General features: G+C 39.5%; 1 protein-coding gene across 2 annotated transcripts in view; it reads right to left on the bottom strand.

Annotated features, from left to right (window-relative positions):
* The window catches only part of LOC101155448 (protein turtle homolog A), an 84,589-nt gene that overhangs the window by 60,031 nt on the left and 7,341 nt on the right, over positions 1–17,217 (bottom strand). For both annotated transcript variants that reach the window (XM_020707826.3, XM_011482007.4), the window contains exons 2-3: positions 7,072–7,166; positions 6,757–6,957 (exon numbers count right to left, since the gene is read on the bottom strand). In XM_020707826.3, the coding sequence (XP_020563485.1) occupies positions 6,757–6,957; positions 7,072–7,132 (262 nt within the window). In that variant the 5' untranslated portion in view covers positions 7,133–7,166. The remainder of the gene's footprint in view (positions 1–6,756; positions 6,958–7,071; positions 7,167–17,217) is intronic.

Below are 17,217 nucleotides of genomic sequence, written 5' to 3'. Positions count from 1 at the left end.
GTTGTAGGTGGCAGTTTGTTTGAACATGTCCCAGTCTGTTGTTTCAAAGCAGTCCTGAAGGGCAGAGGATGCTCCCTCTGGCCACACTCTTACTTTCTTCAAGACTGGTTTTGCTAGTTTCCCCCTTTGTCTGTATGCAGGTTAGCATAACACTGATGTGGTCTGATGCTCCGATGTGGGGGAGGGGGGTTGCTGTGTAGGCTGTTTTGTGAGGAGTGTAAACAGGTCCAGTATGTTATTTCCTCTAGTTGGAAAGTGCACATGCTGACGAAATTTTGGTAGGACTGTTTTGAGATCAGCGTGGTTGAAGTCTCCGGCGAAAATGATGAAGCCATCTGGATCTGCTGTCTGTTGTTTGCAAATGGCCTGGTATAGTTCATTTAGCGCCGCTTTCCTGTCACCGTTGTTTATTGTTGGGGGGATGTTTACTGCCACTAATAAAATCGCAGTAAACTCCCTCGGCAGGTAGAAAGGACGACACTTCAGGATCATGAACTCCGCCCGCGGTGAACAGTGTTTGCTTACCAGCTTAGCATCCCGGCACCACGCGTCACGGATGTAAACACAAACCCCGCCGCGGCGAGTTTTTCCTCCGTCTACGAGGTCTCTGTCCGCCGATAGCATGTTAGCTGTTCCAGTTGTTTGGAAGAATCGGGAATGTTGTTGTTTAGCCATGTTTCCGTGAAGATGACCTCACGTTAGCTAGAAGTATACAGTAGATGGAATGGCTGGGCGAGTTGGGTTAGCTGCCAGTCGGGCTTGGATACCTCCAACAAATTCCCCTCTTCCTTGTCCTCGCGCACTGTTTTCGGTGTGACCTTCTTGGGGTGGGTGTGGTTGGCGAGTTCTGTGTAGTGATTTCTGGCTGGTGTAGTAATCCCAGCTCTTCCAGCATCTCTGGCTTAGTGTCCAAAACGCTGCATATTTTGCTATTTCTAATTTCCAACAGTCTCTGTCGACTGTACATATGTTCTACTGTAGGCTGGCGGGGAAAAAGCATCACAGACAAAATAGAAATAATAAACAAAAAGCAAAAAAACAAACACAGACACGCGCAATGAGAGAGCAAGGGGCCGCTGCGACTGCTCGCCCCTCCTCCTAGTAGCATTGGAGGAGTCAAATCATATTTTCTGGCTGTTTTATGCCTTTCCATTTGCATAAGACAATTTTCTTGACAGTTTATATTTTTAACTTTATAAAGTTTTTTTCAAACTCTGCTGGATGGGAAAAAGCAAACTAATATTTTTTATGTCCCCACTTGCAGAAAAACCTGTTTGCTTGTTTTCTTGCTTTTGCTTAAAATGGCATATAAAAAAATATAAAAAATACAAAAGAATCTGTGAATAACCTTGACAGTCATTGCCAAGAACTGCTAAAATCCTTGTGCTGCTACTGATGAGTTACTTGAGGTTTTCTAATTAAAATTTAAGCTCTAATTTCCCTGTTGCTCCAAAATATCTTAACATGCGCCTCAGTGATCCAAAGAACATGTTTCTTTCAGAACATAGAGCGTAATCACACTGATCAATAAGATTTCATTGACAGAAAGCAAATGTTTTTGATTGGACTTCTTAATGTCAACAGCAAAAACATCTTTTTTTAAGTCCCACTCCAAACATCTTTTGATCTATTGTTAAAATGTTACCAGTGGTATTTTAATTATGACGTTTTGATCCAAAATCAAAAACCTGTGTCGGTTTCTAAGACATAGTTTCTGCAGTGCGGCAGCAAAAAAATTGCCTCTGAGTTGTGGGCGAGTCTCTGAGAGCTCTCCATTGATGTGCTCTCCTCCGAGCTTACAGCCACTCACACCCCCAACCTGACACCAACGGTGCAACAAAGATGGCGACCAGTATTCGAGCTAAGCATCCGTACAGTTTTGAGCCAGATGCCAGCTCGGACAAAGAAAACAATCTTCATTAATCTATTCGTCTACAAGTGGATGCAGCAGAATGGAGCGGAGAAGTGACCTTGTGGCCCGCCCACTGTAGTTTCTGGACGACAAATCAGCTCATTTAAACACACTTTTTTGTCTGCTACTGATTCACAGGGATTTACAATAAAGAAATAGTCAAAAATGCTATTTTAATCTTAATTGGCGTTTTATACACTGACCAAAAATAAAAACGCTACACTTTTGTTATTACTCCCATTTTTATGGTATGAACTCAAAGATGTGAAACATTTTCCACATACACAAAATAAATAGTTCTCTGAAATATTGTTCACAAATCTGTCTAAATCTATGATAGTGAGCACTTCTCCTTTGACAAGACAATCCATCCCACTTCACAGGTGTGCCATATCAAGATGCTGATTAGACAGCATGATTATTGCACAGGTGTGCCTTAGACTGGCCACAAGAAAAGGCCACTCTGAAATCTTCAGTTTTGTTTTATTGAGGGGGTCAGGGGACTCAGATAACCAGTCAGTATCTGGTGTGACCACCATTTGCCTCATGAAGTGCGACACATCTCCTTCGCATAGAGTTGATCAGGTTGTGTATTGTGGCCTGTGGAATGTTGGTCCACTCTTCTTCAATGGCTGTGCGAAGTTGCTGGATATTGGCAGGAACTGGAACACGCTGTCGTATATGCCGATCCAGAGCATCCCAAACATGCTCAATGGGTGACATGTCTGGTGAGTATGCTGGCCATTAAAGAACTGGGATGTTTTCAGCTTCCAAGAATTGTGTACAGATCCTTGCAACATGGGGCCGTGCATTATCATGCTGCAACATGAGGTGATGTTGTTGGATGTACGGCACAACAACGGGCCCCAGGGTCTCGTCACGGTATCTCTGTCCAATCAAAATGCCATCAATGAAATACACCTGTGTTCTTCGCCCATAACATATGCCTGCCCATACCATAACCCCACCACCACCATGGGCTACTTGATCCACAACATCAACATCAGAAAACCGCTCACCCACATGACGCCACACACGCTGTCTGCCATCTGCCCTGAACAGTGTAAACCGGGATTCATCTGTGAAGAGAACAGCTCTCCAACATGCCAGACGCCAACACATGTGAGCATTTGCCCACTCAAGTCAGTTACGACAACGAACTGGAGTGAGGTCGAGACCTCGATGAGGACGACGAGCATGCAGATGAGCTTCCCTGAGACAGTTTCTGACAGTTTGTGCAGAAATTCTGTGGTTATGCAAACCGATTGTTTCAGCAGCTGTCCGAGTGGCTGGTTTCAGACGATCTTGGAGGTGGACATGCTGGATGTGGAGGTCTTGGGCTGGTGTGGTTACACGTGGTCTGCGGTTGTGAGGCCGGTTGGATGTAATGCCAAATTCTCGGAAACACCTTTGGAGGCGGCTTATGGTGGAGAAATGGACATTCAATTCCCTAGCAACAGCTCTGGTGGACATTCCTGCTATCAGCATGCCAATTGCACGCTCCCTCAAAACTTGCGACATCTGTGGCATTGTGCTGTGTGATACAACTGAAGATTTCAGAGTGGCCTTTTCTTGTGGCCAGTCTAAGACACCCCTCTGCAATAATCATGCTGTCTAATCAGCATCTTGATATGGCACACCTGTGAGGTGGGATGGATTGTCTTGTCAAAGGAGAAGTGCTCACTATCACAGATTTAGACAGATTTGTGAACAATATTTCAGAGAACTGGTTATTTTTTGTATGTGGAAAATGTTTCACATCTTTGAGTTCATACCATAAAAAATGGGAGCAATAACAAAAGTGTTGTGTTTATATTTTTGGTCAGTGTATGTCCTCCATCATGAGAAAAACGCTACAAGAACATGTTAAAAACACCAATAACACAATTTTTACCTTTTTTACCGGATGGGGTCTTTAAAGCTGCTACTAGCATATAGGCATGATTCCTGCTGCAAAATGTTTTGCACACTTGTGGTAGAAGAGAACAATAGAGCTAGAAACAGCAATTCAGTGAAAAAGAGAAACAGAGAAAGGACAAAGAGCAAAAGCAACATCTTATATTTGACAGATAACAAATCTAGAGATGTGTAGGAAAAGCTTCATGAATTTCATCAACTTTGTGCCAAATATATTTAAATATTCAAGGCTTCAGTCTAACTAAAAACAGTAGCAACCGATGACAAACTAAAACTGTTGTTTTTTTTCCAAGGGCATGACTAATGCACTTTAAATCCCATTGCAAACAAAATGGTCACTGCAGTCTGCTGATGATTTGGGTTTATCCGTCAAACAAAAATGTGTTCCTGCAGTTGAAAAACACTTGGAACCACCAATTGCTTAAATTGAAATAAACAATAGATCAAACTTTTGCATACACAGTGTTCCCTTATTATATTCTGGTTCATCTTTTGTGGTCTCGATGATTCACTGATTTTTTTTCAGTACAATTTTTCATGCTTTTATTTACAGCGCTCTGTGTTCTGCGTCCTGATTGGCTGTTGACCTTGACAATCAATCTGCTTTGCACCATGTCTTCAGAATGTGTTAAATCTACATAAATATTCATCCCAAGCAGATCTTTGTTTTCATTTTATGAAACTGGATTTATTTTTCTTTGAAGGTTTGGACTTTCAGAGTTTAAACAAGAGAGAATAATGTGAAAATGTTCATGTCCGTCATAAAAAAATGTAGAAAGTGTTTATTGAGGAGCTTTACAGCCTTAAATCATCTGTAATCCTACTTTGCAGATATCACCTGTCTCAGGTTATATTTAGAACATAACATCCGTTAAAAACGAGGGAACAATGTATTTATTCTGCTGCGTTCAGTGTTTTCTGTTGTTTTTTTGATAAAAGAATTAAAGAAAAAATCAATATCTATTGCCACAACAATTGTGACTTATAATTTAGGGATACAAAACATATAATGGCACCAAAATAAACGTTTTTAAGCAACATTTTTTTTTATTCTAACTGGTTTTAAACAGGCTTCAGTTAAAAATCTTCTAATGACTAATACAACAGTGAGATGGACGGGAAGGTTCACACCCTTGGTAATCGTGTAAGAAAAGATGATTCCTAATGCCCTGCATTCAAAATACTGGTGGTAAATGACCAAGTTAAGCACCAGTATGTCGCCTGCTAACTCTCACTTATAATAAAAACAAGCTAATCCCTGTCACTCTAAAGTGGTTTACCTACACAACCAGCTTCTTTCAAAAAAGCACTTTGGTCGAAGCTCCACATGTGGCTCCAGCAGCATTTCAAATAGGCTGGAAAATTCCAGATTAAAATCCTCTCTGACATCTCTCTGGGAAAAAAAAATGGTTCTCACAAGATGAAAATTTGAGCCACCCAGACATGTTTTTTTTTCACCTTTCTTCCATTGTTTGTGACTTTAAAGGGTAACTGAAGCCACATAAAGGTAGTTTTAGCCCATTGAGGATCTTTCCTTTCACTCCAGACCATCTTTGTTCTTTGTGCTGAGGGCAGAGAGTGCTCAATAGATGATGATGCAATGGGAGAGGTTCTGCTCATTTAAACTAGCGAGTTTGAAAAGAGAAAGAGGCGGGGCGCCGAAAAAAACCCTCTGAGACCCAGATACTGATTACATTTTCCCAGCAGACTTAACTGAAACTCTTGCTAACCGTCTTTTTGTAGTGTTTTTAAATTCAAACTTTACGTGATAGGGTTATGCTAAAATGCATCTATCATTATGTTAAAAAAACAGGCAAAAAGATTATTTCATTTAAAGACGCACTCTGATTATCTTTTCATCTGTTGTAAAAGCATTCCCAATAATCTTTCAATTATTATTACTATGCCATTTTTAGCAAAAAAAAACTGTTTCGTTTTCAAGGACATAGTTTCTACAGAGCGGCGGTAGTTCATTAGAACATTTATCTCTGAGCTCTGGGACTGTTGGTGTAAAGCAACAGCTCTCCTGCTATCTTACAGCCCCTCACACCCCAACCTAACAGGTGCAAAAAAAATGGCGAGCAACATTGGTTTTGATCCAGATTGGAGTGGAGTAGGGCGCTTGTGGGCTGCCGATTGTAGCACCAACGTCAGAAGTACAAGCTTTTTCCAACAGCCTTTTTTTGCCTGCTCCTTATTCACAACGATTTGGAAAAAGAAATACTCAGAAATGCTATTTTACTATCCTATATCATGCTATTCTTAAGCCTTTCAGAATAAACGTTATCCAAATATATCATTACATATTATCTTTGTCACACTAAAGAAACTTTTTTTTAATGGTTTTCCCCAGCTCCTTTTCATTCATCTTCTAAACCCGTAATTGTCCCTTTCGGGGTCTCAGGGCTGCCAGACCCTATCCCGGCCACTTGTGGGGGAAGGCAGGGACATCTTGGACAGGATGCCAGCCTTTCAACCCATTTTCCTATCCGGAAATAAGACGACTCGATCTCTGAAGCACCGGCTTTCGCTCCTTGTGGGTGCCGCCCATTTCATGACGTCATCCTAGAGCCGGCCTCGGCAGCCTGTCTGCGTTTCGCCCACGAAATTAAGCTACATTCGAACTTTAGCAAAGATGGATGTGTTTATTGTGCAAATTAAGGAAAAGCGTTCTGCTGATCAAATTTTAGATGACGTCTCTAAGAGTAATTATTATGTTATGCGCAACATCTTTTGAGTGTATGAAGGATGAAATACTGCCTCAAATTTTGCAGTGCACTGTCTATGAATCCAACCCACCTTTGAAATTGACAGAAGTAAAAAGTACTTATTTTTACCAAAATATGGTCCTTCAGGAAAAATACCACATATAAACAGTCAAAGGAATGGTAAGGATGCTTGTGTTTATTTTGATAACAGATACTCACCCTCATATTGTGGGTGGACACGCGGTGTGTGGGATCCAAATTTAATCAGGACAGGGATGTCAAGTCCCTGTCGTACCCATTCCAACACATGCATGGATGCAGAAGATGCAGCTGCTGGCTCTGACAGGGGAAAACTGCACTCCAGATCCACCCAGCCACCGACCCGTCCAAGGACCTCAGACGCCACACCATCATTGGTTACTGGTGAGATTTCCAACAGCAGAATGAGGAATCATTTGCAAAAGTATATACAGTACTATTGTCTAAACACCAGCATTTAGTGAATTGTCAAACTAAACAATGAACAATACTTACGCAAATGAAAAATAAATGCCACCACAGTAAAAGTGTGCCAACTGGATCTTGTTGACCCCATTTCTGTCACTCACACAACCAGCAGCATGTTGGGTCTGTTGGCAAAAGAGACACAATTGTCACATTCACATGACTCTCTTGGCTTCACATATCAAAACAGCCATCTGTGACAGATTTTTAAGATTGAAACACCACGTTGGTAAAGCTGCCTTTTCTGCATCCATTTCAAAGAAAGTAAAAAAAAAAATTGGTTTAAACTTTTTCCTCCAAAAAACTCCATTCCATCCGCCGCCATTACATAAATAGGCAGAGCCGCATGTGCAACCAGGTCATATAAATGCTTCTGTAGAAGTAAATGTCATAATTGTATAATAAATCTTTGGGGAGGGGGGGGGGGTCACTTGGGGGACATCATCTAAGTGCTTTATTTATAGTACATCAATGGAGACATTTGGCCAGAGCTGCCGGGATACTCAGCACTCAAGGACAGAGACCATCCGACCTGATGGGATCACTAAAGTGAGACATCAAACCGGAAAAATTAACATCAAAGTGAAGCAATAACTTCAGTCTGTTTGGAGGAGATTCTCCTACAACAATTCAATCTTAGTTGCAGAAGATGATTTGTCCGTTTCTGGATCAAAACTTTGCGTCATTTTTAAACTATCATAGATGAGGCCATCTCTTACTGTTATGAAAATGAAAAAGAGAATGCAACCACAAGGGGCCCAATCCAGAGCCTTCTTTGTGCTGGTTCCAAGAGAGGTAAATCAGGTAGGGCATCTGACATAAAACCAGTAGAAAAAAAATAATGTGAACTTTTAAACTAGATCAGTTGTGGCCCAGGTTATCAGCAGCCGTCAGCAGTGCTGTGGACCACTGGTGCTGTTGACCAACAGCACTGGTGGAGGGAAGCTGTAGTCTGCAATAAGCAAAGCAGATAATGGGATTCGATAGTGGAATGAAGAAGTTCAGAAGAAGAAAAAGTTAAAACATTAAAAGGACAGAAAACAGCAGAGAAAAGACCAGAGAGATGCAGCACAGGGGGAGGGTGTTGATGACTTCTGTGAGATGTTGGACACAAAGGAGGAAGAGTCAGGTGAGGCAGATATGGAAGGATATGCAGCAGGTTAGGATGATCAAGGACAGGAATGGAAATGTGTTGACAGGTTCCCCAAGTGTGGTGGAAAGATTGAAGAACTTTGAAGACCTGATAAATGAGGAAAATGTTAAAGGCACAGATGAGAGGAATGGTGAGGTTACAGGCAGCAGAGGTGAAGAAGGTAGAGGACTTTAACTTATTTGGGTCAACAGTCCCAACAGAACAACAGAGTGCGGGAAAAGGGTAGAGAGGTGTGTACAAGCAGGTTGGAATTGAGAGAAGGACCAGTGATGATGTTGGTGAAAAGATGCTGAGGTTGGAACTAGAGGGGAAGATGCCTTGAGGAAGACCAAAGAGGAGGTTCATGGATGTAGTCAAGGAGAAGATGAGAGTGGTTGGTGAGTGAGGAGGTTAATTAGGACAGAGATAGATGAGGTAAATTATTTGCTGTCACAAGGTAAAAACAGAATATTATTAAAATGAGTTATTATTTATTTATTGCAATATTGTGAGAAAAAAAGACTTGAACATCCATTCTTTTCTTTAAATTATACAAATGGAGTGCAATAGTCTTTTAGGCAGCAGTCCTGGTGGATTTCTCAAAGGCCTTTCAAAGTTTGTTTTTGAAAATTGGATGCCTTTTTTCTCAGTGTTAGTCCTGTTTCCAACCACTTTTAAAGAATGTTTTTTTTTTCTAGTTAACTCCCACACGGGAATCTCTAGCATCAGAAGAAGTATCTTACAAAGTGATAAACCACTTTGCTTCTGAATACAGCAAACACATTTTAATTATATCTTCATGCCCTTCACCACTTGCATCTGTCACAAAGACATATAACTATATTTTTTTGTCATGTTTGATCAAACATTGCCAGAAAAAAAACATGTTCTGACAGAGAGCATTTTCACAAAAACACAGTGATTATCTAGAAACAATATGCTGAAGCTGCCACTTGCGGACGTGGCGTCTCATTTGCTCTTTTTTTTAGGCAAATGGAGAAGTGGATAGTAAGTATAAGGCAGTGGGGCTTTAGGTGAATTTAAAGATAAAATAGTGCTCTGTCCCTTAACTCAGACGTTTACATGATTTCAAAGACACATAAAACCCCTCAAAGTGAAGCATAATGTTTACTTTTATTCCAAAAATCCATGAAATCAGAGTTCGATCTATGGGTGGATCAATTGTAAAATGTTAGCACCTGTTTCTTTAAAATAGTAAATATATCCTACAACCTAACTGTTTAAAAGCACTTAGTAATGTCAGTTGGAAAATTGTTATAAAAAATAAAGTTTGATTTGAATCAATTTGAAAAGTCTCATGAAACTTAAAGGCATTCACACTGGAAGGATAATCTTTGGCATCAACCTTTGGATTCTGAATTGTGAAAAATAAAGCCTAAAGTGGGAAAAACTGAAAGAAATGTTACTTTTTCGTTTTAATTTCCAACCACTCATAAACGTGTCACACATTTTTAACAACTGACTAAACTGAAACCAAACGGGACATGTCAAAGTAAGTTCAAGACACCAGTAAATGTTTTGACTGTCCTGCTAGTGGTTGGAATTATAATGAGCACTTGACATTTCAGCAATGATATGGTGACTGAAGCTGCAACTAATAAATCATTTCACCCTTTGTTTTGGATAAAATGTTATTTTGATAAATATCTTTCATAATAAAAAACTGTTACTGTCAATAAAAAAAACAATAAAACACAATTTTACTTTAGACATGTTGATACAAGTTTTAACTTTCTCTTCATGGAGCCAAAACAGTTGTTTGGACCTAAATGTGTCAAAAACCAAACCGCTGACCATGCTTTTCCATTGTGGATACGCCATTGCGCACAAGTTGTATGTTAATAATGAAATAATTAAACAAGTTAAATGATATGAATATCTCAATTGACCACAAACTCACATTTCAGTTTAACAATGAATATCTCTTTGGTAAATGACAACATCTTTTTTCTTTGTAAACTTCAATAACTCCAGATCCACCAATCCTTCCCGGTTACTTTTTATCAATGTGTCATTGAAGCCATCCTTCATTTAACATAGGCCTTTGGTTTAGTTCATTTACCCTTGGTAATTGCAACACTATTAACAGGATCATTTAAATCATCAGTAAAATTCTGGGACAGGAACATGAGTCAGTCATGACAATTTACAATGAAAGAGTTAAACGTAAGGCTTAGTGATCGCCACAGATACCATACACACTCTGGACAGCCATTGCACTTTGTTACCCTCAGAACATGAACGCAGATCCATAGGAAAAAAAGAGCTACTTAGTTTTGTACCAGCCTCAATTAATCTGTTAATTCTGCAGCAACGACGGCTTTTAGAAGTATTTTATTTACGTTGTTTCAGCGGGTCTGAGTACAAATTGTTGCTTACTTTGTTGATTTTACTGTCCCACCAGCAACGGAGAAAAATTATTTTGATTTGATTGATTGATTGATTAGTTCTGCAAGATTTCTTTGTACTTGATCCCTCTCCCATGGGTATCACTGATGTCTCAGTTACTCCCTGACAATCAACATGTTAATTTAACTATTCTAAGCATGTTAAATGTTTCCCTGGCCATGTAGTCTCTGACGCATGATTGGTTGAAGGACTTGTCTAAAGGAACATCATGGAGATCTCTCATTGTGAATATAAAACTACATTTTATGGTAAAGCATCATTAAACGTGTCCTTTGGCATGATACGACACACTGAAAGCTACCATGACCGTCATTCCCTACTTTTTGCTAACCTAGTTAGATAAAACACAGCAATGTTTTATGATTTACAGGGTTATCATAAATGTAAGAGACTCCTTTAATGCAATCTCTGTACATCAGTAGTGATTTCATCAAGAAATAAATTGTTAAAAGGCCAACTTTAATAGATTTGCAAACCTTTATAAAGTCCTTGACTGGCCTCTGCCCTTCCATGTAATGAGCACTGAACTTCTTTAAGCCCAAGCACTCATATAAAGCCCTGAGCTGTGTGCCTTTAGCACAAGTCCTTTATGGATTTATTTTTGTTTTATGGCTGGGCAAAGTCTGAACGGGTGGAAAACAATTACACAGGCTGTCAGCAGCTGCTGTGCTCGGTGCAACACATTCCCATGCTTCAACAAGCTGCACAGCATGCACAGATTTAGACGATGTTAAAGTCAAACAGAAAAAGAACTCAATCGGCAGCACGCCTGTTAACAACAGTCCACTGGAAAGTAAATGTTCTTTATCCGAGTGGTGCAGAAAGTTTGATGCAGAACTTCCACACCTGCTTCAGGTCTTCAGTGTTTGAAACTGAACAAGGTCAGTCCAGGATAATGTTCCACATTCTTCTGATTTTTACTTTAAGAAACAAATGCAAATCAAACTTAGTTTGTCTTTTCCATCCTCATTAGGCGCAGTCTGAACAGATGCTCAGCCTCTTTTTTTTTTAATCTCTGTTCTCTCTTCAGAACAATGGAGATGTCAAGGACTGCATAAACTTGAAACACATATAACATCATTACAAAACACTACAGTTGACATCCAAAGCAGCACATGAATAAAAATATGGATTATACCATTATTGCACTGACAACGTCAAACTTGTTTATGGGACTTGTGAAATGTGAGGCTATAAAGTGGACCAACACTGGTAAACAGAGAAACTTTGGTAAACACAGCTAGAAGAGAGACGAAGCATAAAAAAAAATCTCATTAAGCAGCTGGATATTTTCTGTCATTTACTCAAAACCAAAGACAAAGCAGTCAGCACAAGTGAGACTATAAACCGAAGCATCTCAGTTGGTCTCTAGACATTTCACAGACACATCCTCTCAGACTCCGACGTTGGGGATGTGCGTAAACATAGGCACAGTTACTGCACAGCACTCTGGGAAAAGTCAAAGCTGCAATAAAAGAGCCGGCACTTCTTTACAAAGGAAGCAACGCTGTCTCACACAGATTTATCCGCAGACAGAAATAGAAATTTCAGTGACAGGCGAGCTGTTGACATTCTCTTCTTCCCATTCTCATCTACACAATAAATGAAAAATGGGGGATTGGCTAATTAATCAGGACCAAGATGGGTAACATATTTATCAGTGGCTCTGACTTATTTTACCACCTCTGGTAAAATCCAGAGATAAAAGAGCTCCTAGATAAATGCTTGTTCAAACTCTATTTCCCTCTATCCACAGATCACATCGTTGGGATCAAATTAGGTCCTGTATGTGTTCCTTTCCATTTATTGATTAAAAGGCTACCTGTGCTGTACACTCTCAGGAGCATGAAACATTTGTTTACACGGTCCAGACTATTCCAAGGCAGTTTGTTTCCACCAGCAACACAAATTAGTTATTAATTTATGACCAGATCGCAAATAAAAACAGGGTAAAAGGTCAAGTAAACAACTTGGTGAGTGTACAAAGACAAACTTAATACAGTGTGGTTCTTGAACAACTTGAAAAAGTCAATAAATTTCATTCAAAGACCCACTCCAATCATCTTTTGATCTACTTTCAAAGCATTCCCAGTTGTCTTTTAATCATGATTATTTTTAAGCCCAAATTTAAAAAAAAACTGTCACTTTTCTAAGACATGGGTTGTGTCTGAATTCCTTCCCTAACCCCTAACTACTAAACAACTATGTAGTGCTCTGAATTTTAACAGCAATTTGGACACCATGCTCACTACTGTTTTTTTAAACAACATATATGACCTCAACGATTTCACAAAGTTAAAATCTAATTAATATGAGCGTTTTGCCTTTTGTTTATGAGTCCACTGACTTCTGAAGATAAAAATGTTGATAATTTATTTAAAAAATACATTTTTTTGGCAAAAAAATTTACAACGCAATGCTTCGTGGTTTATATTTGTCGATCTAGTGAGCATTGATGCACACTGGTTTTTCGCAGAGACTTCTGGGAAATTTCTAGGGCACTCAATTTAGGAATTATAGATTCGGACAGCACTACAAAATGGCAAACGCCCTATATAGCGTACTATATAGGGGTAAGGGTGGGAATTTGGACAAGTTATAGTTTCTGCAGAGCAGAAGTAGTTCATGAGAAATTCACCTCTCGAGTTGTGGGCGTTGGTTGGGAGCAACCTCTCACCTCTTCCCATCATCCATTAGTTTAAGCACTCTCCAACTAGCTTACAGGCCTTCAAAATCTCAACTTAACATTACAGGTGCAACAAAAATGCCAGTAATATTGGACCTCCTATCCAGACGTTCAGTTTTTAGTCATATACCAGCTCAGAGGAAGAGCTGGTATCAAACATATCTTTTGTGTGCCAAAGCTCATCAATAGAATGCCAAGAGTGTGCAAAACAGTAATCACAGCAAAAGGTGGCTACTATGAAGAACCTACAATATGACATATTTTCAGTTGTTTCAGATTTTTTTTAAGTATGTAATTCCACATGTGTTAATTTAACAGTTTTGATTCCTTCAGTGAGACTCTACAATTTTCATAGTCATGAAAATAAAGAAAACTCTTTGAATGAGAAGGTGTGTCCAAACTTTTGGTCTGTACAGTACATGGATATTGATTACTATAAAGGCATGGTATAGGCCCTTTAAAAATATCGGATTGGGTCTTTGACTCAAGTTGATGGATGGATAACCACTTTCTTTTCCTTCTAAGTAAAGCTTCTGTTACTTGAGTATTATTTTTGTAAACTTTACCCACCTCTTTCCCCAACATAAATTAATAAGATACATGTTTAAAACCAGAAGAAATTAATTAACTTGATTTCATGAGGAAACCAGGCCGCCTGCAAGCTCACTTCATAACGAGGGGGACGCAAAAATACCTCAAGAGCCCAGCAGGAACAGCTTCAATGAATAAACACTCAGACCAACACATTCAGACCTTTGAGGCCATTTTCCTTCATTATTGCTCAATTGCCATGGATCAAGCATAATTAAATTGGAAAAAAACACATAGCTTGGCAAGCTAAAAAGAAAAAAAGTGGTGCTATTAACATAATCTAGACTAGATATAAATGCAAAAGGTTAGTGCAATAAACAGTATTCTCTTAGCTAAGCTTAAAAAAGTTATTATATTTAGTTTAGCGTTCATCCTGCTGTTCAATACACCTCCCAGCAGGGATCCTAGTATCTTTATTGAAATCCCAACATGGTTAACACGCACACACACAATAGTGTTGCATTGCAGCTGGGTACTTCACAATAAAACATGGGCCTAGCGAAATGTCACCCACAAGAAACACAAAGTGAATCTATTTTTCTAAAATATATAGAACCTCCAAGAAAAACTCAAAAATGCAATCAGGTGAATGACACTGGAAAAACCCAATCGTGACGCCATGGTGACAAGAATGTAACCTTGTGCTGAAAAGCCGACTCGCTATACTTCTGTTCATCAGAGTAACTGGATTATTTATCTCGAAGGCAGCTTATGTCAGTACCTTCACGTTGCACAAGACATCATAAATCTCAGTTGTTACATGAATAGATGCAAATGTAATGATCTGGCGCTGATCAGAATGGTAGAATAATGTTCATCGTTTTATAAGCGTCTTCATGATAAAATGATGGATGGTGAATACTTATACAGCACTTTTCTACATTGCTTTAAGGCCCAATGCACTTTACAGCCAGAGTTCCATTTACCATATACACACTTAGGGCTGCACAATATTAATGATTAGTATTGCGATGACAATTTAACTTGCGATACATGAACAAATAGCAAAACAACTAAAAACATAATTTCCATTTGACTGCAAGAGTCAACATAACTTAAATTGCACTCCAAATGACCCTCGTCTACATGGGAAGCAAGCATCTAACACAAAAGGGCTCCATGATAGATGGTCAAATGCATAAAGGGGTTTATTTGATACGTTAAATACCTCAGGCTTCCCTGAGATTGTTTTAGCACCTTTAAACGTACTATTTATTGCAATTTTCACCGACTTTAGGGATATGCCTATTGCACAGCTTGATATTGATATTTATTGATATTTATTGTGCAGACCTACACACAGTCAATGATGGCAGCTCCGCTGCCATACAAGGGACCAATCCATAGCCAACAGGAGCAATGTGATGATCAGTGTCTTGCCCGACAACCCTTCATCAAATGGGCAGGGAAAGTGGAAACTGATTTTGTGATCTTCCAATCATCTAAAGTCCTGTTGCTCTGATGAACAGAGATCCTGTGATACCACGACATGGGAGAATGATAACTTTCACAAAGATATGGAAGGCAGAATGTTTTCTACCACTGGGGGCTAGAAAAAAAAATTGTCTCAGTTTTCAAGAATTTACCACACAATGAGAAGCTTTCACTTTATCTGGATTGTTTTCAAGCACTGCACCCTTAAACCAAAGACTAAAGAAGAGTCCAGTGTAAAAGTCACTAGTCACATTCCATTGACTATGAAATTGTGCAAGTTGGATTTGCAATAATAAATTGGCCTAATTGGAACAGGTCAATTAAAAAAAACTTGCATTTATCGAAAAGAAGCTTTAACACTACGAGATATGACGCTTCTTAGATATCGATTGCTATGCGCTTCTTGGTAGGAAATGGCTACCTGAATTGAAATGCTGAATTGTTGGACCCACAGCGTCGTCTGCGGCAGCCGTCCATCTCGAGAGACGATGGTGTAGCTCCTTGTTGAATCTACCTGCACCGCCGGGAATGGCTGTGCAGTCCGATTCAGGAATGGCAGTCCCTGCCACACTTAGTACAGGTGAAGGATGATGGCTCTTACAGCTGCTGCTACTGTTGCTTCCTCCTGGTTCTTTTCTTTACAGCATTCTCGTTCCGCTTGGCCTCTGCATCTGTTGTATTCACCTGACTGCGAGTCTCCAGATGGGGCGATCGTCTGCTTGACTTTCCCATGTGTTGGGGTCAATGGAGCACCGCCTCATGTCCTTCTTGCAGACATCTTTGAAGCGCAGTTTTGGACGCCCTCTTGTTCTATAGCCTTTAGCTAGCTCGCCGTAGAGGAGCTAGCTAAAATTTCAGAATTTTGATAACGTTTAGCGGATATGTGTAATGGAAACGCAGCTACGGACACACACAGCTGCTTCTTTCAAGGCTGTACAGCGAGGGGGTCAAACTCATTTTGGTTCGGGGGCCACTTTCAACCTCCTTTAGTGGGCCGGACCAGTAACATTAAAGCAAAAATACTTATGGCCAGCTTGTTGTCTGTAGTTTTGTTTTTGTTTTGCTTGTTTTTTTCTCAGTTAGGAAAAAATGCCTCAACTAACCTCAACTAACTACGAGCCCCTGGAGCATCAGATATCAGTAAGCAGACTCTTAAGCTACAGACACATCTGACATGTGACGCGCATTCAAGAACGAGCTAAACGTGGGTTCTTGAAAGTGCATTTAGCCCATTGTGTTAACACTGGGCAAGCAGGGATGAACTTCTTCATCTTTTTCTTTTTACTAGCCTATGTCCACCATCTACAGTTGGATGAGGCTTGGTGCGAAAATGTCAAAGCAGTGCAAATCTGTTGAATCTTGCTCCAGACTTTTTTCCTTTCACAACTCTATTCTGACATATGAAAGACTTGGTGACCGTGATCATTAACTTCTCCTCCATGATCAATTTTCAAATGGTTGGCACTTCAATAAATTAAAAGATATACCATCTAAAGATCTCTGCCAAATCCCTACCGAGTCCCAGATTGGTCAAAGTTCAACCTAGTTTAATTTTTAAAGCGTGTTCAATGGCTGCGCATTTGGTACGTAAAGGCCATTTTTCATAGAAATGATTGTAGAAACTTGAATAACTAATCATGAACGCAAGAGTTTTCAACGCAAAAGCCCAAAACAAGCATTTACGGATGTTTACATAGACTTTTCATTGGAAATGAATTGAACGTGTATACATTCTTTCAAAAGGTTTATTTTAAGCAATTAAAAAGAAATAATACACAAAAACAATACAATCATCAGTTATACATTCATACAGTAACTAATCAAACTTAGGATAATTAGACATATTAATATTGCTTGAAAGGGAGTGGAAGGAAGCGAATTTATATAATCCCACCCCGTTATA

The sequence above is a fragment of the Oryzias latipes genome, chromosome 12, assembly GCF_053564925.1.
Source record: "Oryzias latipes strain Hd-rR chromosome 12, Olatipes_Hd-rR_3.1".
NCBI lineage: Eukaryota > Metazoa > Chordata > Actinopteri > Beloniformes > Adrianichthyidae > Oryzias > Oryzias latipes.
Note: the sequence above shows the minus strand (reverse complement) of the source record. Positions and strands in the feature narration are given on the sequence as shown.